General features: G+C 46.7%; 1 protein-coding gene across 1 annotated transcript in view; it reads left to right on the top strand.

Moving 5' to 3' along the window:
* ATG10 (autophagy related 10) overlaps positions 1-24,494 on the top strand; it is a 760,473-nt gene that overhangs the window by 514,246 nt on the left and 221,733 nt on the right. Inside the window, exon 5 of the mRNA XM_078677772.1 lies at positions 11,079-11,176. Within this exon, the coding sequence (XP_078533898.1) occupies positions 11,079-11,176 (98 nt within the window). The remainder of the gene's footprint in view (positions 1-11,078; positions 11,177-24,494) is intronic.

Below are 24,494 nucleotides of genomic sequence, written 5' to 3' on the forward strand. Positions count from 1 at the left end.
CCTGTCCAGATTTCTCCACAGAGAAAAACCTTGCCTTTACCAGCAAAACCGTCTGGAATGATAGAGAGGAAGAAGTGGACAGACAAGCCCCATAGGCTGCCATTATGTGGCTCAGAACAGGATACTGTGCCTTTAAGAGAACTTTCCAGAACTCTCACAGTATCTCAGAATGCACTGCAGGTCCCCTTTACCTTTCAGTTATTTTTTCCGGCTCCTGCTAGCAGGACCCTGGAGCATTGAGCTCTCCATTTCTAAGGGTTTATTTAGTGATTTTTCACTTTTTAAAGTATTTGAGTGTTTTTCATTTGAAGTACTTAGTGCTCTCTTCCTTGTGTGTGTTTCTGAGCACCCTTTTATTTGTCAAACTGCCTGCTTTGCTTGACAAATGCCCAGAGTGTTCGAGGAAGAAGGCCAAGTCGGACCCACACGAGGTGTGCATCATCTGCCTTCCCTCATCTCATGTCCCAGAGGAGTGTGACATTTGCCAGGGCTTCTCCAGCAGGACCCTGAGAGATAGTATGAAGATCAGGCTCCAAGGCCTGGAGGACAGAAGACTGAAGGCACAAGGTGGGTCTGGGCAGACTTCCTCTGCCCATGCTGAGGCCTCTGGGGGGCTCCCCAGGGGCAGGAAGACCAGCAAACGTCCCTATTCTCCGTTGGCGTCAATTGCACCGACGACGGCGTCGAGAGGGATGACTGCAGTCTGTTCCCCGTCTCCCCAGGGCTCTGGGTCGAAGCGGCATCGGCGCTTGGCGTCGAGGGAACTGAATAGTCCGCCGTCGAGATCACCGGTGACGATTTCATCGTCGTTGAGTAATCGACGTCGAGAGGTAGCCCGGCGTCGGCGCTCGCCGTCGAGGCGACACCGCCGTTCGCCATCGTCGAAGAGGAGGAGGTCGGCGTCGAAGGGATCCTTGACATCGAGGATGACGTCGAAGTCTCGCAGGCATTCGGCGTCAAGGAGACTCTCGTCGTCGAGGCGAAGGCGGTCGCCGTCGAGGCGAAGGCGTTCGCCGTCGAGGAGGAGGCGTTCGCCGTCGAGAAAGAGGTGTGCGCCGTCGAGAAGGAGGCGCTCGCCATCGAGGGACCGACGGTCGCCGTCGGGGCGACGTTCTTCGATGCCAAAGAAGCGCAGAAGGAGTTCTGGCACCAGGAGTCATTCTAGCCGGCGGCATGTGCCGATAGGGGACTCTCCATCGCCTCAGCCTAGGAAGAAGGGAAAGTCACCGGGCTCGGTGTACTCTGAGGTGTATACACCTCCTAAGCCGTGGTCTACTCCACTTCCTCCTCCCTTGCCCAAGGAACCTCCGCCACGGACTCCCACCCCGCCTCCCTTCCACCTCATCCTCATCCTCATCCTCATCCTCATTCTCATCCTCATTCTCATCCTCATCCTCATCCTCAACCTCATCCTCATCCTCTTCCTCAGCTTCCACCTGGCGGACCGCCTGCGGTTCCTCCGAGGACAGCTTCACTGCCACGATACCCGACTCCGTCTAAGAGGACCCCTCAGCCGAGGCTCCCAGTCAGGCTAAAGTCGCCTACTCCTGTGAGGCCTGTGGAGCGTCCGAAGCCAAGGAGATCGCGCTCTGGCTCCGGTCGGAGTGGGAGATCGTGGAGTCGTCACAGGTCGTCAACGAGATCAAGACGACGCCACAGGAGGCACAGATCACGGTCCCACACGGACTCTTCTGGGACCAGGGACTACTCACTGACTTTGTCGGAATCCCCTGGGACGAGGGTGTCGCCTGTAGACGACATCGTCACATTCCAAGATGTTCTGCTGAGGGGTGCAGCTAAGTTGGCCATCACGGTGACTGTGCCTACACCCACGACGTCTGTGATTTTCGAGACACTCCACAAAAAGCACCTGTCTCGACCATTGCTGCCTCTAGTACCAGGATTGGTAGAGCCGAGGAGTTGTTTCTCACTCCTGCGGTGACGAAGGCTGCTCCCTCCAGGCTCCTTAAGAAGTACCGGGCCCCGGATTCTGACCCGGCTTTCCTTCGGATGGATCCGACACCAGACTCTGTCATAGTGACGGCGGCTAGGAAGCAGCACGCCACCACCTCGTCTTCTACGGTACCTCCTGATAAGGAGAGCCGTGGGATAGACTCGCCAGGCAGAAAGGTCTGTGGGACGGCATCTACTGCAATGAAGGCGGCTAGTGCCGCGGCTATGCTAGGGCGATACGATCGTGCCCTATAGGAGTCCCTCCAACAATTCGCTGAGCTCCTTTCTCGAGAGAAGAAAGATGACTTTCAAGAGATTCTGAAGGAGGGGATGCTGGTGTCGAACCAACTCATCAGCGCGGCGGCTGATGTGTCTCTTCTGGCGGCACATGGGTACTGTCATGGTGTCAACCAACGACGCCACGCTTGGCTTCGCCTTACATCGCTCAAGCCAGAGGCTCAGCAACGGGTGGCCAATCTACCTTTGTCGGGGGAAACCCTGTTTGGCAAGCATGCGGATTACGAGATGGCCCGCATGAATGCGGAGGCCGAGACCCTGACGGCTGTCGGGTTGGAGAAGCCCAAGGAGAAGAAGACCTACCGCCCATTCCAGAGATGGTTTGGGGCACAGGGCAGAGGGCGTGGGCAGACTTCAGGACAGCAGCAACAACAGCAGCAGCAGTTCCCAAGGCCCTTCCAGAAGCGCCAGAAGGGCAGAGGCGGCCAGCAGTCCGCAGCAGCGAACAAAGGCCCGGCTGGGTCTCGGCCCTGAGCGGTTACTTCCCCTACATCCGTTACCCGCTCCGGTGGGGTGAAGCGTTCAATTTTTTCTGGCAGAGTGGAGAAAAATTACTCAGGACAAGTGGGTGCTGAATATTGTTTGCAATGGATACAGTCTTCGGTTCACCAGCCCGCCTCCAGCAATTCCTCCGGTCAGCTCGCAGTTTCAGCTGCGCGAGCTCCAGACGGAGGCCGATATCCTGTTAAGGAAAAGGGCAATAGAAGACGTACCTCTGTCTCAAAGGGGAAGAGGTCTTTTCTCCCGGTTCTTTCTGGTTCGCACGAAGGACAAGAACGAGTTCAGGCCCATTCTGGATTTGCGACAAGCAAACAAGTGGATTCGCAGAGAGAAATTTCGCATGCTGTCGCATCAGATTTATCCTCAGCTGCAACAGGGAGACTGGCTCTGTGCTATAGACCTACAGGATGCGTACTTCCATGTGCCCATTGTACACAAACACAGGAAGTTCCTGCGATTCCAAGTCGGCGCCAATCATTATCAGTACACAGTACTGCCATTCGGGCTGAAGTCTGCGCCCAGAACATTCTCGAAGTGCATGGCAGTGGTAGCTGCACACCTGAGGAAGAACAAGGTGTTTGTCTACCCGTACCTGGATGATTGGTTGATCAAGGCCTCCTTCTTCTCGGAAGCTCAAGCGCACTTCCAGAAGACGTGCGTTCTCTTGAACAAGCTGGGATTGCACATCAACATGTCCAAGTCTGTCCCGACTCCGGTCCAGTGCATACAGTACTTGGGAGCCTCCATTAATACGCTGTCAGCAAGCGTGTCTCCTTCGGAGGAGAGACGATTATCACTCCTTCGGAAGGCTCAGGCTCTTATGACCACTCCATCTACAACAGTGAGGACGGTGTCTTCTCTACTGGAGTCGATGGCCTCTTTTATCTTCCTCACGCCACATGCACGGCTGCACATGAGACCATTGCAGGAGTGCTTGGAGGATCAGAGGAAAGGATCTTGGGACGACAAGATACGACTGTCTCTGCATGCTCTTCAGTCTCTGAAGAGGTGGTGTTCAGCGGAGAATCTCCTCAGAGGGGTTCCCTTCCACAAGGACATTCCCACACAGACTATCGAGACGGATGCGTCTCTCCACGGCTGGGGGGCGCACTCCGGAGACTTACAGATACAAGGAACGTGGTTCCCGACGGAGACCACGTATCACATCAATTTCCTGGAACACAGAGCTGTTCACTTGGCACTGAAGGCCTTTCATCCATCCTTCCAGACCAACTCTCTGCTTGTACAGACGGACAATACGACCACGATGTATTACCTCAACAAGCAGGGGGGTTCGAAATCGCGCACTCTGTCGCAGGAGGCGCAGGCAATCTGTCGCTGGCTTCTAGCCAGAGGACTGACGATAACGGCTACCCATCTACCAGGTGTGCAGAATGTTCAGGCCGACGCACTGAGCAGACTGATTCAGGAAAACCACGAATGGGTCATAAATGACGAAGTACTAGGAGAAGTCTTCGCAAGGTGGGGGACTCCAGACGTAGATCTGTTCGCCACCGCCGAAAACAGCAAATGCCGAGACTTCGCCTCCAGGTACTACCAGCAGGGGACACTGGGCAATGCGTTATGGATCAACTGGTCGAACAGCTTTCGGTACGCTTTTCCACCCATTCCCCTGATTCCGGCATTGCTCATCAAGCTGTCCCAGTCCAGGGCGCGGATGATCCTGATTGCCTCGGAATGGCCCAGGCAGTGGTGGTTCACGGACCTGCTTCACCGGTCTCTCCTTCCTCACATACGGCTGCCGTGCCGGCTGGACCTTCTTACGAAGTTCGTGGGGCAGATGGTGCACCCCAACCTCTCGTCTTTGAGTTTGGCTGCATGGCTCCTAAGATAGTGCAATATGGCCATTTGAATCTACCAGAAGATTGTATGGACATACTGAAGGAGGCTAAGCGACCTTCCACTAGGACTTCCTATGCTTACAAGTGGAAGAGATTTTGCATCTGGTGCAAGTCCAAGAACTATGACCCAACAACGTGTAAGGAAGATGTTATCCTTCCGTATCGTCTACATTTGGCGCAGTCTGGCCTTAATGTCCATTCCATTAAGGTTCATCTCGCTGCGCTGACTGCCTACAGGAAATGCCCTTCACAGACTTCCTTCTTCCAGATCCCTGTGATCAAAGATTTTTTGGAAGGCTTGAAGAAAGTGTTCCCTCCTGTCCGGCTTCCTTCGCCTTCATGGGAATTGAACGTGGTGCTGTCCAGATTGATGAAGGAGCCTTTTGAACCTATTCATAAGGCTTCGTTGCAGCACCTATCCTGGAAGGCGGCGTACCTCGTGGTCATTACATTGGCCCGCAGGGTGAGTGAAATTCAGTCGTTGTGTTGCCAAGAACCTTATACTGTATTTCATGCTGCTACGGTTGTTATGCGTACTCACCCTAAATTTCTTCCAAAGGTTATATCTGATTTCCATGTTAACCAGACCATAACTTTACCTACGTTTTTTCAGAATCCTTCATCTCCAGCGGAAAGGTCCCTGCATTCCCTGGATGTTAGGAGGGTGTTGAAATTTTATCTGGATAAAACCAAGGATATTCGTAGGTCAGACCAATTGTTTATCAATTATGGATCAGTCAGGACCGGTCTTGCTACCTCAAAACAGTCCATCTCGAGGTGGATTGTGTCCTGTATACAATTGTGTTACCCAAAGGCTAATAAGACCATAGGGGGTAAACCGAAGGCTCATTCCACCAGGGGCAAAGCTGCCACGACTGCTTTGCTACGTAATGTTCCAATTGCAGAAATCTACAAGGCGGCCACTTGGAAGTCGGTCCATACCTTTGCTAAGCATTACTGTCTACCCTCAGAAGCTGGCCGCAGCTTTGCACACTCCTCCACTATGCGCGCTGAAAGCCTGTCCTCTATGGGGCCTACAATCTCCTGCACACACCTATAAATGGAACTGTCCACAGCTGCATAAAAGTCCTCATCATTTAAATACTGATGAGTCTCTTCTTCTGCGTAATAACCCTCCTCCATACTGGATCTCCCACCCGGCTAAGGAGTGTGAGGTAGGCGGGGTACGCACTGGTCACCGCAGAACCAGCGTATGGGCCACCAGAGGCTAGCAATTGAGATTTTGGGCTGGTGAAACCAAGCAGTCAACTAGAGGCAGCACCAGCCTCAAAGCGCTCAGAATCTTCTCAGAGAGACCGGATTCACGCCGCCCCCCTTCGCGCTTGCAATATAGGGCACTACGTCACAACACCAGCCAAACTGGGCCTGACCCAAGAAATGCGGCGAAAACGCCGTAGGTGCAATAAGATACCGCCCGCAGGCGTCCACACGGTAAAACCGCTGTAACTGACCCCGAGGGGCGTCAAAAAAGGACAATACAGCCCGCACGGGCGTCAAGGTTGAGGCGGCAAGGCTCCGGTGCGGCTCCTCTCCTCAGCACGGTCCCCGACAGTGAGGGGACAGCCGCGCTGAGGAGAACGAGACGCGGCGGAACCCTCTAGCGGCAGAGACAAAGCCGCGATAGCAACGGGTACACCGCGTCAGGGGCGAGAGCGTCCCCGCGATGTAAGGGCTCTGAAAGGGGAAAAAACGCGCACCACACAGCCACGAAAGACCCACCAAGCCCCAACAATGTCAACAATTGAGCAAATATAACTACAGAAACATTCAGGCAAAAGAAACCCCACACAGCAAAACTACGTGGGAGATGAGCCCAAAGTACTTAACTGGCTGCGAAGCAGCGAAGAAAGAGGAAGAGGGCACAAAAGGGACGCTCTATCTACATGTTATGGACAATGTGAAAGGACTGTCGTTTGGTTGATACCTATGGACTGATGGGATATGTAGTTCCATGATGTTTTCTGATGTAATGTTTGTAGTCCCTTGTTTGGAATTTTGGATTTTTTTCTTGTGTTAAGTGCTTTTCTGGGCTGCTGTGAGTGGTGTTATAATAAACAGTTGAGAAAGGAAAAGCATAATCTGAAGCCTCCGGTCCTGACATAGAATCCTAGCCGACAGTACCCGTCAGCATTGGACCCAACTTCCCTCCTTTTGAGTATTAATCATAACTTCTAATAGCTGATCAAATTTCCCAGCTCTGCTATATAATATAGAGCCCAGTGTGCTAGAGGATCTAAGTACCTAGACTGGTGGTCAGGCCTTACTGCAATTCCTTTTAAACAATATTAAACTGACTGACGTTTCCAAACCTGGGAATTCCGTTCTGAATCCAGCAAAGGGAAATCCTTGCTCTGCCAATCTGGGTGAATATGATAGCAACATGTATACAAGAAAGCTAGAAATCTGGTCCTGTATGGTCACTGCAACACTTGTAACAAAAGTGCGACTTCTTAGAGATTTATAAAGAGCCCCAGGAGTACTCTGGAAAATCTGACAGTCGAAGATTTGTGAAGTACTCCTGGGTATAATATTTACTCCTGCGGATTTTCTGGCAGATTAAAAATTGGGCATGCGTAAATTTGATTTGAATGTGCAGGCATATGTTGCTATTTTTGGAAGTGACCCATCAAATCATCCCTCTTCAGATCGTCAGCAAGGAACTTATTCTGTTACTTAGCCCCAACCAGGTGGATCCGACTCAAACAAGAGCTCTGCAAACACTCCTTTGTATATGACTTCAGGAAACAGATTTTAGAAATTAGGTTGTTGTTTGAGGGGGGTCGAAACCCTACTCAAGCAACAGCCACAATCCTTGTCAGGGTGAACCACAAAAAATCAGGAAATTAATCTGTGCTTAACCTTCTGGTTGCTTGGCACAAAAACTGTCAGGCTTAACGTGGAGGCAACAAAGTCGAAACACAACAGAGGAAAAAACCCACACCAATTTAGAAAAATAGAGTAAAGTTTAATAAATACTTTGGCACCAAAACGACACAAATCCAATTAGTAAAAGCAGAGATATGCAATTTCATTTTTTTTACAACTTTATTTTGAATTTGATCGGGTATAAGGACACACACTTTTTGACCCTGTGATTATACTTTGTGTAGAGGGTCTTTCTCGCCTGTTATGTTTTACAAGTATTTTTTTTACTCAGGGAGGACGAGCGAGTAGGGAGTGTTGGGATTAGATGTTTACACTGTAAATGCAATGAATTTTCGGCTCAAATAATGATGCGGTTTGTATCTAATTGTTATTGTAGGATTAATTTAAATCAATAAAGAAATGTAAAAAAAAGACCTTTTTACAGCTCAATACCCTATGATATAGGTTATGAAACATACAGCTAAATAGGGCTGTGATGTATAACTCATATGAGTTATACATCACAGATGCCTGAGGTAAGACTATAAAGAAAGCTGGGCAAAATTGGGAAAATATGTGCCAACACCAGAGGATGAGAAGGAAATCCTTTTTTGTTGACAAGAGAAAAAGAAAAGAATGTAGCAGAAAATAGAACTAATTTGTACCCTTCCAGCACAATTCTGGACCCGAAACATCTTGTGCAGATGCACAGGAGTGAGGTACCAAGTGTCAGTATTTTGTAAGCATTCTTCTTGTAGCGAAAACATATTGAGATTTCAGAAACCCTCTGCCATATAGCTTTTCAAGCCTCCACGGGAATGTCCATATCCAATTCCATTTCCCACTGCGCCATATATGCATGTTTAATAGGAGGAGTTAGATTAAAATGTAGTGATATAGCCATGATATACCTGTGTATGTGATGTTGTTGGTGTACAGGAATTCGATCTCTGATTTCCTGCTTTGCAATGCTCTACGAACAGGAATCCTTCCTTGCCAGTGTAACACTGTGTGAGTCTATATGTGTCATGTCTAGTCAATGTGAATTTCTTGATGAGTTCCCTTCTCGTCCAGAGTCCGTTTTCCCTATAGGAGTCTTTCAAATGTGACGGATGGCCCTGATTTAAGCTAGAGAAGCCAGGTTCTGACATGCCTGGGGGGAATCCTTCTTATTAATAGGAGGGGTTAGGAGAAATGGGTAGGTCGGAAACATCAGTTTATGTCATATGGTTTGCCAATGAGCCAAGAGTTTGGTCGTCATAGGCAGGGGAGGAGGAAGGCATGCCCAGGCCATGGTCGGTAGCTATAAGAGATCCCTAAGGGGGACAGACGAGAAAGCCTGTTCCACCTGTACCCATGATTTACCCCAGGGTCATGGTTCCAGTCTAGAGGAAGGGTGCAGTTGAACCGGCAGCTTGTACGTCGTTATTTGTGGGAAGCCCAGTTCCCTTTCATCTGTGGAGCAGGAGAAGGAAGTTTTCACCACAGTTGGGAATTTGCCCTTGTATACAAAATTTTGCATTTTTCTACAGATTAGGGATTGTGTTGCTTTAGGGATTGTGAGAGGGAGAGTTGCAGGACATATAGAAGACTATTGAGGCTATTTAGTTGGCCAAGCCAGGATATTTCTAATTTGCCCTACCTGTACAGATACTTGAATAGGGCCGTGATCAGCAGGGGTTGTTGCTATCATATAAGGCTCTCTACTGAGTTGGTAGATGATCCCCCAGGTACTTTATGGCCAACTCGGCCCATGTGAATCCACCTAGTTGAGTGGGTTCATGTAACAGGCCACACGAGTTTGCTACTCCTAGTCCTTGGGATTTGGAGTTGTTCATTTTAAAGCCCGATACTTGAGCAAAGCGGTCTAATTTTGCTAACAGTGCCGGCATTGTTGTTTCTGGTTCAGTCACGAAGCATAAGATAGCATCCATGAAGAGGTCTGGTTTGTGCCATTTGCCCTCTACCTTCATGCCATTGGATCTTGGCCAATAATGATTCCAGGACTAAGGCAACGATTAGAGGGGCAGGAGGCACGCCTGTCTTGTGCCTCGTGTTAGAGCGATGTCCGATGTGAAGGCTCCATTAATTTTAAGTTTAGCTGTCGGCTTCTGGTAGTTTGCCAGGATGTAGGTTTTCATCTTGGGACCCCAGTGGGCTTTGTCCAGCACTCTTAACAGAAATGCCCAATCCATCCTGTCGAAAGCTTTCTTAGCATCCAGGGAGAGAAGGGCCATTGGCTGGTGTTGGTGCTCACCCACTTCCATGAGTACCACTGCCAGTCTTGTGCTGTCATTCGCCTGCATATTTTTGATAAAGCCTGATTGCTGAGGAGTGACAAGGCTTTTCCACATTTTTTGGATCCAGGCTACCAGTATCGATGTGAAGATTTTAACATCGCTGTTCAATAGTGCAGTTGACCTATAAGTTGAGCAGAGCGTCGAAGAGTTATCAGGTTTAAGGAGAAGAGTACGGTGAGATCCCAGCATAGTGTTTGTCACTATTTTGGAGGTTAAGAAATATCTGAAGACCAACGCGAGGGGCTCCTTCAACAGGGAAGCATATGTTTTGTAGAAGGTGGCAGAAAACCCATCGGCCCATAGCCTTCTAGGGTGGCAAGCTGTTGATTGCTGCATGAACCTCATCATGCAAGATATCCTCCTCTAAAAGGTGCAAGTCTGCCTCCCTATTTGAGTGCGTAAAATGCTGGAGATACTCGCCCACCTAGATCTTGGGCATGAAACAAAATGGCATAGTATTTTTGGAAGGTGGCGAGAATCTCCACCATTTCCTTTTGCAGCTTTCCCTCCTCGTTCATTATTGACTTTCGTGTCACGATCATTTACAACTTGTGGGCCAAGAGCCTGTCTGCCTTGTCGCCCCATTCGTAATGGGTTTGATTAACATAGAGCAGTTTCCTGGCTGCCTCTTTGATTAATATTTCCCCCAACACCTGCGGAGTTTTCTTACGTTTCTGATTGTACTCCCCTTTTTATGGTGTGTCTCCTTGATATATCTGGTTTTCTAGCTCACTTTTGCTTTGTTTGGCCAAGCGCTCAAACAATGCCATGTGTAAAATGAGTTCCTCTTGAAAGACTACCTTAGCCGCGACCCTGAAGGTTGAGGGAGACCCTTCGCCATTGTCCTTTTTGGCAAAGTAACTTTCTATTGTGTCTTTAATACGGTCTCTCAAAGTTGGGTCCATTAACGCCACCTCATTCACTACCCACGGTTTTGGGAATGACCTCGGTGGGTCAGCGAGACCCACCATCAACCATATTGAGGTGTGATCTGATAGTGATTTGATGTCTACCAGTGATAAACTGGTCTGCTCCACTTATAACATTTTCTTCTGTTAATGAGCTTAAATGTTATTTAATTGCATATAACAAATTTCCTCTCATTGTAGAAGTTTGTGCAAGATTCATCTATGGCGGTGAAACCTAAGTGCACATACAGTTGTATTTTAAAGTGAAGTCAAACTTGGTGGTTAAATGAAACACAGAATGCTTCTGAACTCAGCACACTCTCATGTCAGTGTGTACTATAAATAATAGATTGTCTGTTTTTTCATGTTAGATGGAAGACCCTTAACACTGGATGAAATATGGATGGGAGTTCATGAATGCTACAGACCTCGCCTTTTGCAAGGACCTTGGGATACCATTACTCAACAGGTGAGAAAAATCATGGTACCTTTTCTTCTGCCCTGTAGTACCTTTGGAATCTGGGTGCCCTTTTTTGTTCTGGAATTCTCAGTGACTTTGTCCAAAGTGTCATGCTGACATTTGCTTTTGTTGTATTTTGAATCACTTAATTGATATATTTATATGGTCGGACTGGGAACCCAAAGCAGCCCTGCCAGTTTTGTTGGAGCAACCCCCAGGGGGAGGTGGTAAGTGTGAAGCATTGCTGCTTTTGTTCCAGGGTTCCGATAATGACCCCACAGCTGCAAAAACAGCCCCCACCCTACTTGGGGAAACGCCTGATGAGCACTACGGCCAGTCCGGCCCTGTATTTTTACATGGACTGATGAGACCATGATAGGCTGGCATTTAAAAGGATTTGAAAAAGATCCTTTATTTAGTGACGTAAACTTATTACATTGGTGCTGCTCTACTAGAGGAAGCTGTTAGAGAAGTTGTGCATTTAGAGAGGCCGTTTTAGTTTCAGACTAAATGTCTAGCGTGTTGGTTATTTAGACAAGATTGAAGGTGGAATGCGGAGTAGAAGAAAAAAGGTTATGGTGTTGGAGGCTGACGTCTGGTGGCTTCTTTATTTTATATGTAATTTAATAAGTAATACTTACCTGCTTCTGTGAGACCTTTGTTATCACATCTAGAGTTACTAATTTGTGGGACAATGCCATTTTCTCCTTGTAGGTTACCCCACTTTCGACTCTCCCCATAGACAATTAAGAGCTTACCTGATCACTTCTATTTCAGAACAGCCTTATTCACCATGTAGCTTCTAAGAATAGATGATCCTTTTCCAAGACTGCCTTAGCCAAATAAAGTTAAGGTGGTTTTAAAGTTGTGTTTTTTTTTAAAATACTACTTTTAGAAAGTGTTAATGTTCTTGTTTAACCATCTTGTGTGTCTTCCTGCCTGTGAAATCAATGTCTGGTTTAGACTGACAGGGGCCTGTTTGTGCCTTCACTCTAGACAGTCACACAAAGAGAATTGAGATGTTTTCTGCATATGCTGATGGCCCATCAGCAGGCTGATGAGCCTTTCTGAGCTAGAGTGGTGGGAGGAACTGTCTCCGGCACCTGAATAGGGCTGGGCCTGTCCTCTCATAATGCTGTGCCCCCACCCACCCTGGAATGTGTCTGGAGCCAAGGCCAGGCAAGGCAGGAACTTGTAAACTACAAAGACTTAAAAGGCTAAAAGAGATATAAGTATTAGACCTAACACCCCAGACTTTTAAAACACTTCTGGATGAAGAGGACCCTGCCAAGAAGAAGAGCTGTCAGGAGTATGGCCCCTTTACTGTGTGTTGCTTTGCTGAGTTGACCTGAAGTTGGTGCTTCTGTCTGTGGGCAGTGGAAAGGACTGGACTTTTACTTTGCTGTATCTTGCTTGAGAAGATTGTCAAAGGGCTTGAAGTAGAGCTTGCCTCCTGTTAAGAAGTCTCAGGGACACAAAGACTTCATCTGCAGCATCCCTGAACTCCACTGCTGGGAGTTTAGACCTGCATTGTGGTGCCAATTCCAATTATGGGCTCTTGGAGGTTTTTCCTGCTGCAAAAAGCATCAAGAAGACATCAAAATCGATGCATCGCCTTCCAGCGCCTGTTTTTTCAACGCAGCACTGCCAAGTGGGAGAAATTTCCACGCATCGCCACCGAGCGCAGAAGAAAGCGATGCAGCTCCTGCCCGTGGCCAAAGAAACCACAACAACCTGAGTTCAGTGCACTGTGTCTGTGAAGTCTGAGACCCCCACACTGACTCCAACGCCGGCACTGCTATGCGGCTCAAAAGAACAATGTATCATGGGACAGCGGCTGATTAAATTGACGCAGCGTCTGTCTGCTATCGCTGTATCGACCCCCGCACTTCCGGATTTCTATGCATCGCACCTGTGCACCAAGTTTTTACGACATATCCCCTGCAAAAGAGAATCGTCTTGGATTTCGATGCCTCGCTTTCCCCTACAGTCCGAATTTGCCGCAATAATTTTCCTGCATGCAGCAGAAGTGACGCATCACCTCCCTGTGGACGCAGGAACCGACGCATCACTGTGTTTTCCTTCATTTCCCTTCTCTGTGGCTGTTTTGCCTTGTGAATTTTGACGCATCTGAAAGTACTTTGTGTAAAATCCATAGTTTCCTTTGGACAAAATTGCTTACAATACAATATATTAACAATAATACAAGAAACTCCAATATTACAGTTCTATGAAAGTAAATGCAATAAAAACCCTTGTGTAGGATGCCATTAGCCAAGCTAGGCTTTTTTGACAACCACACCTTGTATTCTGAAACTTTTAATGTTGCTTTTAATGTTGTGAGTATGAGCTCAATAAGGACAGATTTATACCTATATTTTAGCCTATCTGGTATATTTTCCGAGGCTCTCAAGGCGTAAGGGTATAGCCAGTGAATCTTCTAGAGCAGAGAGTATATATAGTGATTCATGCATTGTTCCTTAAGTTATTATCTAGGTAGGTTATTAAGAAAAGGGTCGCCTTTATTATAAGGGAAGTATTTTGGGTCTCTAATATACAGCTTCATACTCCCACTAACTATTCTAAATTTCTAAATCACATTACACATCTAAAATGCCATTTTTTAATGAGATTAAAACGTAACCACACCAGTCATACCTATGCAGTGGCACCTATTCATTCATTCATACAGTGAATAGATGTTTGCACATTACATGGCAATTTAATGTATTCAAAATGTATTTATTCCACTGTGGTTTTTAATTCTATATTTCCCCTTCTTAATAGCCCCTTCTTATCCACTTATTGACTTTGCAAACAACGTTTTGGTTTGTCAAAACCAGCCTTCACCAGAATACATAGTCAGAGTCCTGGCTGATAACATTTTCATTCTCTTGTTTGTTTATAATGTGCCTGTAAACATATAAAGTATATTTTGTTACTTTTCGATAGATATAAGTGATGCTTTTTTATTCTTATGTCTCTGGTATCTCATTCTTAATTTGACCCTTTCCGGAATTAATCCAGGCTTCCTGTGGTCAATTGTCTGCAATGAAGCAATATTCACCATCAACTGTGTTGAGATTGTCAGAATTACATCAGTTTACATTAATGGACAAACAATTATAATTTTCTATTGAGCCAGCATGTTTTGACAATAAACCATCATGTGATTGACAATTTATCTATCTGTTCTATATTCAGTTTATAGTAAATAGGAGTCCTTGATTTCACTTCCAGATGTAGTCTGTAATTTAAGTTTGGTTGGTCTAAAATTGTCACCAATTTCTCCCAAGTTTTTTTCACCTCCATTAGATCTCAAATCTAGTGGACCACCAGCCTTACTAATTATAATAATGAAAACATGATGATTTAATGTTCAAGCATGTTAATTTTCTTTTTTGCTATGGCTTGACCATCTCTCTTTAATGGTTGTTCCTGTCCGTATAAGTCTTGCCTTCAGCTTTTCCAGCCATATGAAATAGGGCTGTTTATCATGGGCATTGGTGAAGGCAACCCCCTTTGAAAATCTCTGCAGCATGGTCTGCCTCACAAAATAGGGCAGATCCCTCTGTGGATGTCAACATCTTTAACTGTTTTCTTTAGGCTTTGTGATTCCTTACTGTTTCAGGTGTTGTTTCCACGTTATCTCAGATAAGCTATTTTCCATTTTTCTCAAACTGCAAGGGCACATAATGCTTCCATTGCCAGGTCTAGTGAGGATTCAGAAGTCTTCCTGAGCTAAGCATATTGAGTAGAGTATCCTCACCAACAAGGGCGCAACTCAGGGTAACAAAAGAAGCTACCTCATGGAGTGAACTGAAAGTGATATTGGAAGATAGCTGACAGTACAATTCCATTTAAGGAACATTTTCTAAGGAATATTTGAACATTGGAATGTTAGTAGATCCATTGAAAACAATGAGAGCTCCATCGAAGATAATGGAGTAGCTCCAGGCTTATGACTGGTATAAGACCAGAGCTCCAAAAATCCAATGTTTGTGTTTATGTTTCCCCTTTTTTAATTTAGAATATTCTACCCTTATTGGGTGGAATGTTCTAATAGCCTTCTAGTCCTTCTGCCTTGAGCTATAACCGTTGTTAAAGGCCCTCCCCCTCAGGGCGTTTAAAAAATGGTATAGCCCTCGGTCAGTGGCATCTGAGGCTATAGTATGAGTCCGATAGGAGAAACAAAGGTATTTGACACAGAAGCACGAGAAAAGGTTGAAGAGAGGGGTTAAGCAGTGAAGGAGAATCCAGGATGTTAGATGAAGGAGGGACAGAGATAGAGTGGACCAGCAGAGGACAGTCCATAAGGAGCATAGCGGAAGAGGATGAGAGGAAAAAGAGGTAACAGAGAAAATGGGAATCCAGGAATCCCAGATCTACTCATGTGTGCTAAACCCAGTGGCTATAGGGAGAGAGGTTATGAGTCCCTGGATGACATGGCCTAATCCATGGTTTGTGCCTTACGGCAAGTGTGAGGAAGGTAGTGGTAATGCAACGCAAAGAATATTTAAGTACTAAAGGGGAGCATGAAAAAGAACTGTAAGCGTTTTTGGTATAGACAAACAGGTGGCACTAAAAATCACAATAAGTTGTGGTTTGCCCTTAGGGAAACCATTGATATCACCCGGCACACCTCTGTAAAAGGGAAAACGTGCCTGGGCAATAAGAGGTGAGCCTAAATGTTAATACAGTAGATTTGTCTCTAGTTTTTTTAACACAAATGTTATTAAATTCACGGGTTTGCACGCAGTATATACATTTCTGTATGACTTTTAAAAGCTTTTTACATAACCTGTGTACATTGACATATATATTTCCATACAGATATATTAATCGTAAAAATCAATTATATCGTATTTGTTCTCAGCTAGGTTAGATATGTACCTACAAACCAGTTCTTATGGTACTGTATACATGGCTTTGTCTTTTAATACATTTTTACCCTCCCCAAAAACAAACCCCTTTAATCCCTCCCTCAATACATCCCACCTAAGAAAAAAACGTTCCTTAAAACTTTGCCTCAGTTATCCAATCGCCCCGTCCAGGCTGGTTGCCCTTTGGGGCAAATACTCTGATACTGGAGGAGAGGACGTAGGAAGGGGGAGGAGAGGGATGGAGGGGGGGGAGGAAGAGGAAAGGGGAGAAAAGAGGGGGATAAACATATGTGTCCAAGTCATAATACAGTTGAGAATCTGGCACTGTCTGTATGGTCATTCAGTGTGTTTGGGGGACCTTCCATTTCCTCACCCATTTCTGCTTTAAACTGTTCTAATAGCTGGGCCCAATCAAGGGAGATCGGCTTTTTCCTTAATCCTATTCCTCATGCCGAAGCGCTTCCCCTTCAGCCACGGCCCATCTAATGACCTCCTCCCTCCATTTGCCTTCCCTTGGCGCTGTGCGGTATTTCCAGCACTGTGTAATTAGTCTTTTAGCAAGCATCAGAGCTAACCCTGCAAAGTGGCGCAGTAAATTCGCCTTCTTCGGGAGAGGGAGAAAGCCCAGCAAACAAGCCTCTATAGTAGTCCAAGGAGAGCGCCCAGTCAGTTGAGATAGACCCCATGTGACCTCCCACCAAAACTTCCCTAATGTGGGGCAAGTCCATAACGTGAGCAAAGCCAGCGGGTTGATGAAAACATCTGGGGCATTCAGCAGAGGCAGTGGGGTACATCCTCTGAATTGCCAGCGGTGTGAGAGGCCCTGTGTAATATTAGTAGTTGTATGTTTTAACCTGAAGTTTTAGGACACCCGCCTGGAATGCTTTAGGGCTAAATTCCATTCTCTATCGTCCAATTCCCTTGCCAGTACCACTTCCCATTTCTGCTGAAGAGATATTAAGGACGTATTCAGATGCCCCCTCAGTCCTCGGTACAGCCACCTAACAAGGTGGTGTCCTTGCCCCATTATGTGGATGGCCCGCAATAATTGCAATGTAGGGGGTTCCTTCTGGTCGACCAGCCAGTATCTCCGCATGAATTGTGTGATCGCCATGTGTATGATAAATAAAGTGTCCGGCACTGCTTTAGTACGTACAAACTCGGCGTGGGGCATCAAATTACTATCTAAAAAGAAGTCTCCCACTGACTCTGTTCCTGCCTGTGTCCAGCTCCTCAACCGAGTATTTGACAATATTCCACACCGGATGGTTAGGCCACAAAGAGGAATATTTAGTGGCATATGGGGTAGGCACTTTTGCATATTTTAATGCCTGTTTCCAATATTGTAGTGCAATATGCAAGAGAAAAGGGGATCTCTCATTCTGTCACCTCCAGGGCACAACAATGCATGTAGTGTTCCGCACTGTAATAGTTCAGGAGAATAATCATTTTCAAACAAATTATGGTTAGCTAACCAACATGCCAGCCATTTCAATCGCCCCACAATGCAATATGCCTTAAAATCAGGAGCCCCTATAACGCCTGCAGTGCTTGGAAGTTGCATTTTGACATGGGCTAATCTATGCCTCCCCCTTCCCCATAATAAGGATGACAACAAGGTATCCAGTGTTTTAAAATTCCAAGTCGGGAGGACAACAGGAAGGTTCACAAAGTGATATAGGAGTCTGGGCAGCATGACCACTTAAGACACAGCCAATTGGCCTGCCAATGATAACGGCAAGGTGGTCCAAAATGACACCTGTGACCGAAGATTATTAATAGCCCTGACCACATTCTCATCTATAGTGTCTGCACTGGTCCTGTTGATTTGTATCCCTAGAAACTTGAAGGTCGTGGGTTTTTCTTTGATCTGTAATTGGCCAAACTGCAAATGGGGTCTATTGTAATTGTCATAAAAGGAGTACGCCATCAACTTTGAGGCATTAAGGCAAAGACCAGAGATGTTTCCAAACTGTAAAAACACGGTTGCTATGGGCTGCATGTCCATGTTCAGGTCTTTAAAATACAGTAACATATCGTCAGCGTAGAGTCATACTGTGTGGGTTGTTGCACCCGTTGAGAAGCCATAGGGGGCCATAATACAACGTAAATGTTGCGCTAGGGGTTCTAACGCCAACACAAACAATAGGGTTAATAAGGTGCATCCCTGACGAGTTCCACGATAAATATGATATGCAGGAAAGATAGTTGCACCCGTCTTCGCACAGGCTGTGGAAATGGTGTATAGCAATTTCACCCAATTGCAATATTCTGGGTGTAGCCCAAACTTAGCCAACACGGCAAGCATATATGGCCAACTCAAAGTATCGAACGCTTGACGTACATCTAGTGACAAGCATCCCGCTAGTGGTACTGTCTCACCCATTGCATGTATCAGGGCATGTAGACGGCAAAGATTTAGTGAAGTGCTGCGTTTGGGTATGAATCCACATTGGTCTGAGTGTATTAATTTGGGAAGTAAGGGAAGTAGTCTTGACGCTAAGACTTTACTAAGTATTTTGTATTCGGTGTTAAGTATTGATAAAGGTCTATTTGATGTGAGATCAGTTGGAGCCTTATCTGGTTTCAATAAAGACGTGACTATTGCCTCTCTAGTAGTGGAGGGCAGTTCTACTTTGTGTAAGTGAGGTGGTATAAAGTTGCAATAGTGTTAGGGTCAATGAAGCCGCAAAAGTTGAATAAAATTCTATAGGTAGGCTCTCTGAGCCCGGAGTCTTATTACGGGCCAACACCTTTATTGCAGTGCTGATCTCTGCCGAGGTAAGCGGGCTGCCATTTCCTCAGCGTTCAAATCCGTTATAGAGGGGAGTTCAATCTCTCGGAGAAAGTGCCTGGTTGCTTCTGTTACATCTAGGTGGGGAGCCGCGTAAAGGTTTATATAATGTTCCTGAAAAGTCCTGTTCAAGGCATATGAGCTGCAGAATACATACTTGTGCATAGATCGCCATCTGGTGTTGGGCTCGAATGTTTGCTGTTTGTTGTTGTCTTGGAAGAAGTCTTTGTGGTCACGAGATTGTGACTCCTCCCTTGGACGATAGTGCGCATGGGCATCGACTCCATCCTCAGATTGTTTTTTTCCACCATCAGGTTCGGATGTGACCTGCTGCACTCCGGTTCGGTACCCTGTTCCAAACCTCTTTCGAAGTGCAACCTATCACACTCAACGGTAATGTTTTGTTTGTGTGCCTTTTTGACGCGCACACTCCGAAACCCTCGATTCCGGTCGACGACGCGGGCTGTTGGGCTTATCGGTGCCATTCGGGCCTATGGCTAATGGAAAGGACTCCATTTAAAAAATGCCCCCAGTGTGGAGCTTAATTTCCACACACTGACCATCACACGGTCTGCAACCTTTGTCTATCACCAGAGCACAAAGAAAAGGATTGCTAAGCCTGCGCCTCTTTTCGATCCAAGAAAACCATCCGTGATCGCCGGGCTCGACAACACATTATGGCGCAACAAGCTGCAGCGGTAGCAGACAACATTTTCGATGAAGGCTCCGACGTTCCAGAGGTAGAGTATTCGGAAGAGCTCAAGATTGTCTCTGAAGCTGACGACGTCGACTCCGATGACCACATCACTCCAGGGCAATGAGTGAGTACAAATATCCCTACCCCACCCGAAAAACTGAAGGCTTCAGTCAAAACTTCGCCTCAAGGTCTTAGTCGAGACCGAAAGAAAGCTTTAGAAGCCCCACCTCCTGGCCCGGCACCAAAAACAAAAGAAAAGCCTTCCGGCAGCTCGGGACCGAGCAAACTGCATATCAGTACCCAAAAAATACCTTTGGTACTGAAATCGAGGATACACATCTACATTAGGTCCAAAAAGGTCTCAACGCCGAACCCTTCGGCATCGAAACACCATAAGCCTCGGAACTGGAAAAGCACCAAATATCTTCGGATCCGAAGAAAGGTTTCGACTCGGCTCCGACTTTTAAGCCAACGGAGCACAAATGCTCCTCCTACAGCTATAGACACCAAATCAAAGCAACGCTCGGAACTGAATAAATCGGCACCGAAAGAAGACAAGCAGGAAGTACTGTTTCAGCCAGATCCTGTTGATCCGAAACAAAAAACATTACATGTGGCCCCTAAAACAGGCCATATTGTCAGTCTTCCAACAAAAAAGAGGAAATCTGATACCTCACTCACACCCGAGGTACCTATAAAGGACAGAGACTTTGCAACCTCACCCATAAGACCCTCTTCTATCCTTCCTACTAAACCTTTATCTCCTATAAACTCTCCTATACCCTCTCCTAGATTTTCTTCATGCTCACCCTTACCACCACAGGATGAGGATGATTTGGGGGATGGGGTGGACACAATAAGGATCCCTTAGATTACCCTGATGATGACAACATTACCCCACCACAGGACTCATGGGACAAATACGATGATCCCACAGATCCTCCAGACCTGGTGCGCAATATAATGGCATGGAACTACATTCCGACCCCATGGAAAGAGACTTCTTACTGGACACTTTTGCCCAGTCACAAAAAGCAATACACACATTACCAATACTAAAAGGTGTCATTAAACATGCACCAGACATATTTAAAGACCCTGTCAGGACCAGAATTCTCAATCCCCGGATTGATAAACATATAAGCCTGCCCCTAAAGAACCAGTATACATCAAGGGACAACTCCCCTTAGATTCTCTAGTTGTATCCAATGCAAGAAAACGTGCAAATTCCCAAACCTCTGGGGGTGCACCACCCCCAGATAAGGAGTCAAAACTGCTGGATGCATCAGGCAAACAAGTTGCCTCACAAGCAGCCAATCGCTGAAGGATAGCTAACGCGCAAGCACTACTTGCCAGATATGACAGGGCTCACTATGACGAGCTTGAAGATCTTATCCAACACTTACCTGACCAGTACAAGGCCAAAGCCAACGAGCTGGTCCAGGAGGGCAAGTTTTAATTGCAAATGCATCCGTCAAATGTGCCCTTGATGCAGCAAAAACTGCATCTAGATCTGTTAACACCAGGAATAACTCCGCTGACATGCATGGTTATGCATTTCCGGGTTTGAACAGGAAGTGCAAACAACTATTTTAAATCAGCCATTTGATCAAGAACACCTGTATGGCCCAGCTGTGGACACAACTCTAGAGAAAATGAAAAAAGATACAGACACTGCAAAATCTATGGGAGCATTACTGTTTCAGCTTATACAAGGTTCCTTTTGTCTCTCCTTCTATAGTGGCGGATCCAAAAACATTGGCACATACACTACTTCCTCCGCCTACAAAACTCCTACACAAACATCCCCCAACAGGGGGTATTTTAGGGGGGTACAGAGGAAATAATACCAAAGGAAGAGGTCACAGTAACAACAACCGAACCTCCCCTACTACCAAACAATGACTTCCCTCCGCTCCCTCCAGACCATTCCACTCCAGTTGGAGAAAGACTATCACAGTTCCTACCTGTCTGGAATTCCATCACTACATACAAGTGAGTAAGACAAATTATCCAGTTTGGTGACTGCCTGGAACTAACTGCAACACCCCCAACTATACCACCCAGACAACGTCCAATGTCCAAAGAACATCTAACGCTTCTCAAACAAGAAGTTCTATCACTTCTTCAAAAGCATGCAATAGAACCAGTTCCCCTCCAGCATCAAGGCACAGGGGTTTACTCCCTTTACTTTCTCATCCCAAAAAAGGACGGTAATCTCAGACCAGTACTGGACCTCAGACCACTCAACCTCTACATACAATCAGATCATTTTCACATGATCACTCTTCAACAGGTCCTCCCACCACTCCAACAAGGCAACTTCCTTGCTATTCTAGACCTCAAAGACGCCTACTTCCATATTCCCATACATCTTGCACACAGGAAATATCTAAGGTTTGTAGTGAACGGTCAACACTATCAATTCAAGGTACTCCCGTTCGGAGTGACCACAGCACCCAGAGTCTTCACAAAATGTCTGGCAGTAGTAGCCGACCACTTGCGAAGACAACAAATTCATGTGTTTCCATACCTAGACGACTGGCTCATAAAAGCCAACTCATACAGCCAGTGTGTTCACCACACTCACCAAGCAATTTGGGATTCACAATGAACCTCACTAAATCCCATCCCCAGCCATCCCACAAACATCAGTATCTAGGAACCACAATAGACACTTCCAAAGCCCTGGCATACCCCAATCCAGTCAGGATAGCCAGTATACAAAACCTCATCACAAAATTTCAGCCCCAACATTCACTACCAGCTCGAGTATTTATGCAGCTCATAAGGATGATGGCCTCTTGCATTTCCATAGTCCCTTATGCAAGGCTTCAAATGCTTCCTTTACAAGAATGCTTAGCACATCAGTGGAGCTAGGCTCAGGGTCAACTTTCAGATCTGGTGTTGGGAGACATCAGCACACATCCCTCTCTGCAGTGGTGGAACACACAAAACCTTTCCAGAGGGCAGCTGTTCCTAGAGCCAGTTCCACAGATGGTGCTAACAGCGGATGCATCGCTCACTGGCTGGGGAGCCCATCTCTTAAACCATACAATTTAAGGCAGGTGGACCCCTCAACAAAACCTGCTCCACACCAATCACCTCGAATTACTAGCATAGCAATTTTTCTGGCATTAAAATCATTCCAGACACATCTTATCAACAAAACTGTCCTTGTCAGTACGGACAATATGACAGCAATATATTATACACAAAAACATGGGGGGGCACATTCTATGCAGCTTTTTCAACTAGCGCAGAACATTTGGAGATGGGCCATCCCATAAAGGATACACTGCCTAGCAGAACATCTTCCAGGCATACACAATCAAATTGCGGATCTGCTCAGTCGTCAGACACAGTAGATACATGAATGGGAACTGCATCCTCAAGTTCTTCATCCATTTTTTCAAATGTGGGGCCACCCAGACATAGATCTGTTTGCCACACACACAAATGCAAAATGCCCAACCTTCGCAGCCAGGTATCCACACCCATTGTCCAAAGGCAATGCGATATGGATGAATTGGTCAGGCAGATTTGCATACGCTTTTCCGCCACTCCCATTCATTCCATTAGTAGTACGCAAGCTGAAACAACAGTCTCTCAAAATGATCCAAGTTGCTCCAACATGGGCCCGGCAACCGGGGTTCACAACACTCCTGGAACTCTCAGTAGTACCACACCAAAAACCACACCTCTCCCCAAAGCTTCTCACACAGAACCATGGAGAGATAAGGCATCCAGCTCAACTGAACCTGGCAATCTGGCTCCTTAAGTCCTAGAGTTCGGTTACCTTAACTTCCCACCAGATTGTATGAACATCATTAAAGAAGCAAGACGCCCTACCACCAGAGCTTGCTATGCAGCCAAATGGAAAAGATTTGTTATTTACTGCACTAACAATAAAATCAACCCACTAGATGCTTCAATTCAAAACATTATTTGCTACTTACTGCATATACAAAGATGTAATCTAGCATATACATCAATAAGACTACATCTGGCTGCCCTCGCCACTGACCTACAAAACAGACAACATTTGTCACTGTTTAGAGTGCCTGCTATCAAAGCGTTCATAGAAGGACTTAGAAAGATAATTCCTCCTACAATCCCACCCTCTCCAGTGTGGAATTTAAATATTGTCTTTTCTAGGCTCATGGGCCCTCCATTCGAACCTTTACACAAATGTGTATTGCAATTCCTTACATGGAATATAGCCTTTCTAGTCTCTATCACCTCTCTCAGGAGAGTAGGTTAGATCCATGCTTTAACTATAAAAGAACCATTTTTGCAAATATACCATAACAAGGTGGTTCTCAGGGGGGGCGTGGCCTGGCCAGCTAAGATGACGGACGTGCCTTTCTAGAGCTCCGTCCGACTGCCCGCGCAATCCGCGCTCATCTCTGCCATTACCCTCCCTAAACACACCCACCCCAATGCCCATATGGACAACACCTCCGGAACCCCCTACTGACCCTGAAACGGGAGACTGAGCGGCACTCCCCATCGTGAGTGCAGCCTCTCGTGATCCCGCAGTGAGGCCAAATTGGCGGTGCCCACCAAGCATAGGGTGTCCTGAGGTGAGGACGAGAGGCGGAGACGAGAGGGAACCGGAGACCCACTGCGGGGTACCGGGATGCTTCCTGGTATTCCTGATGTGGTGAGAGAAGAGGCGATCGTGGGTGTCCATCTAGACACCCACACAACTGTGGGGACCGAAGGTGAGAGCGTGACCCCGTAATACCGCAGCCCTGGGAGGCCATAAAGTGGAAGGCATCCCCACACATGGGGCCCGGCTAGCAGCGACCATCGAACCACCTGCAAAAAAGTGCCAAACTCGCCTCTTACCAGCGCCCCAGCACAACACCCTCCCCTCCACTCGGCTCTGGGAATCGAGGCGCGAGGAGGGAGGTGAAACACGCCAATAGTGCCCATGGTGCGGCCACT

The sequence above is a fragment of the Lissotriton helveticus genome, chromosome 2_1, assembly GCF_964261635.1.
Source record: "Lissotriton helveticus chromosome 2_1, aLisHel1.1, whole genome shotgun sequence".
Lineage (NCBI taxonomy): Eukaryota > Metazoa > Chordata > Amphibia > Caudata > Salamandridae > Lissotriton > Lissotriton helveticus.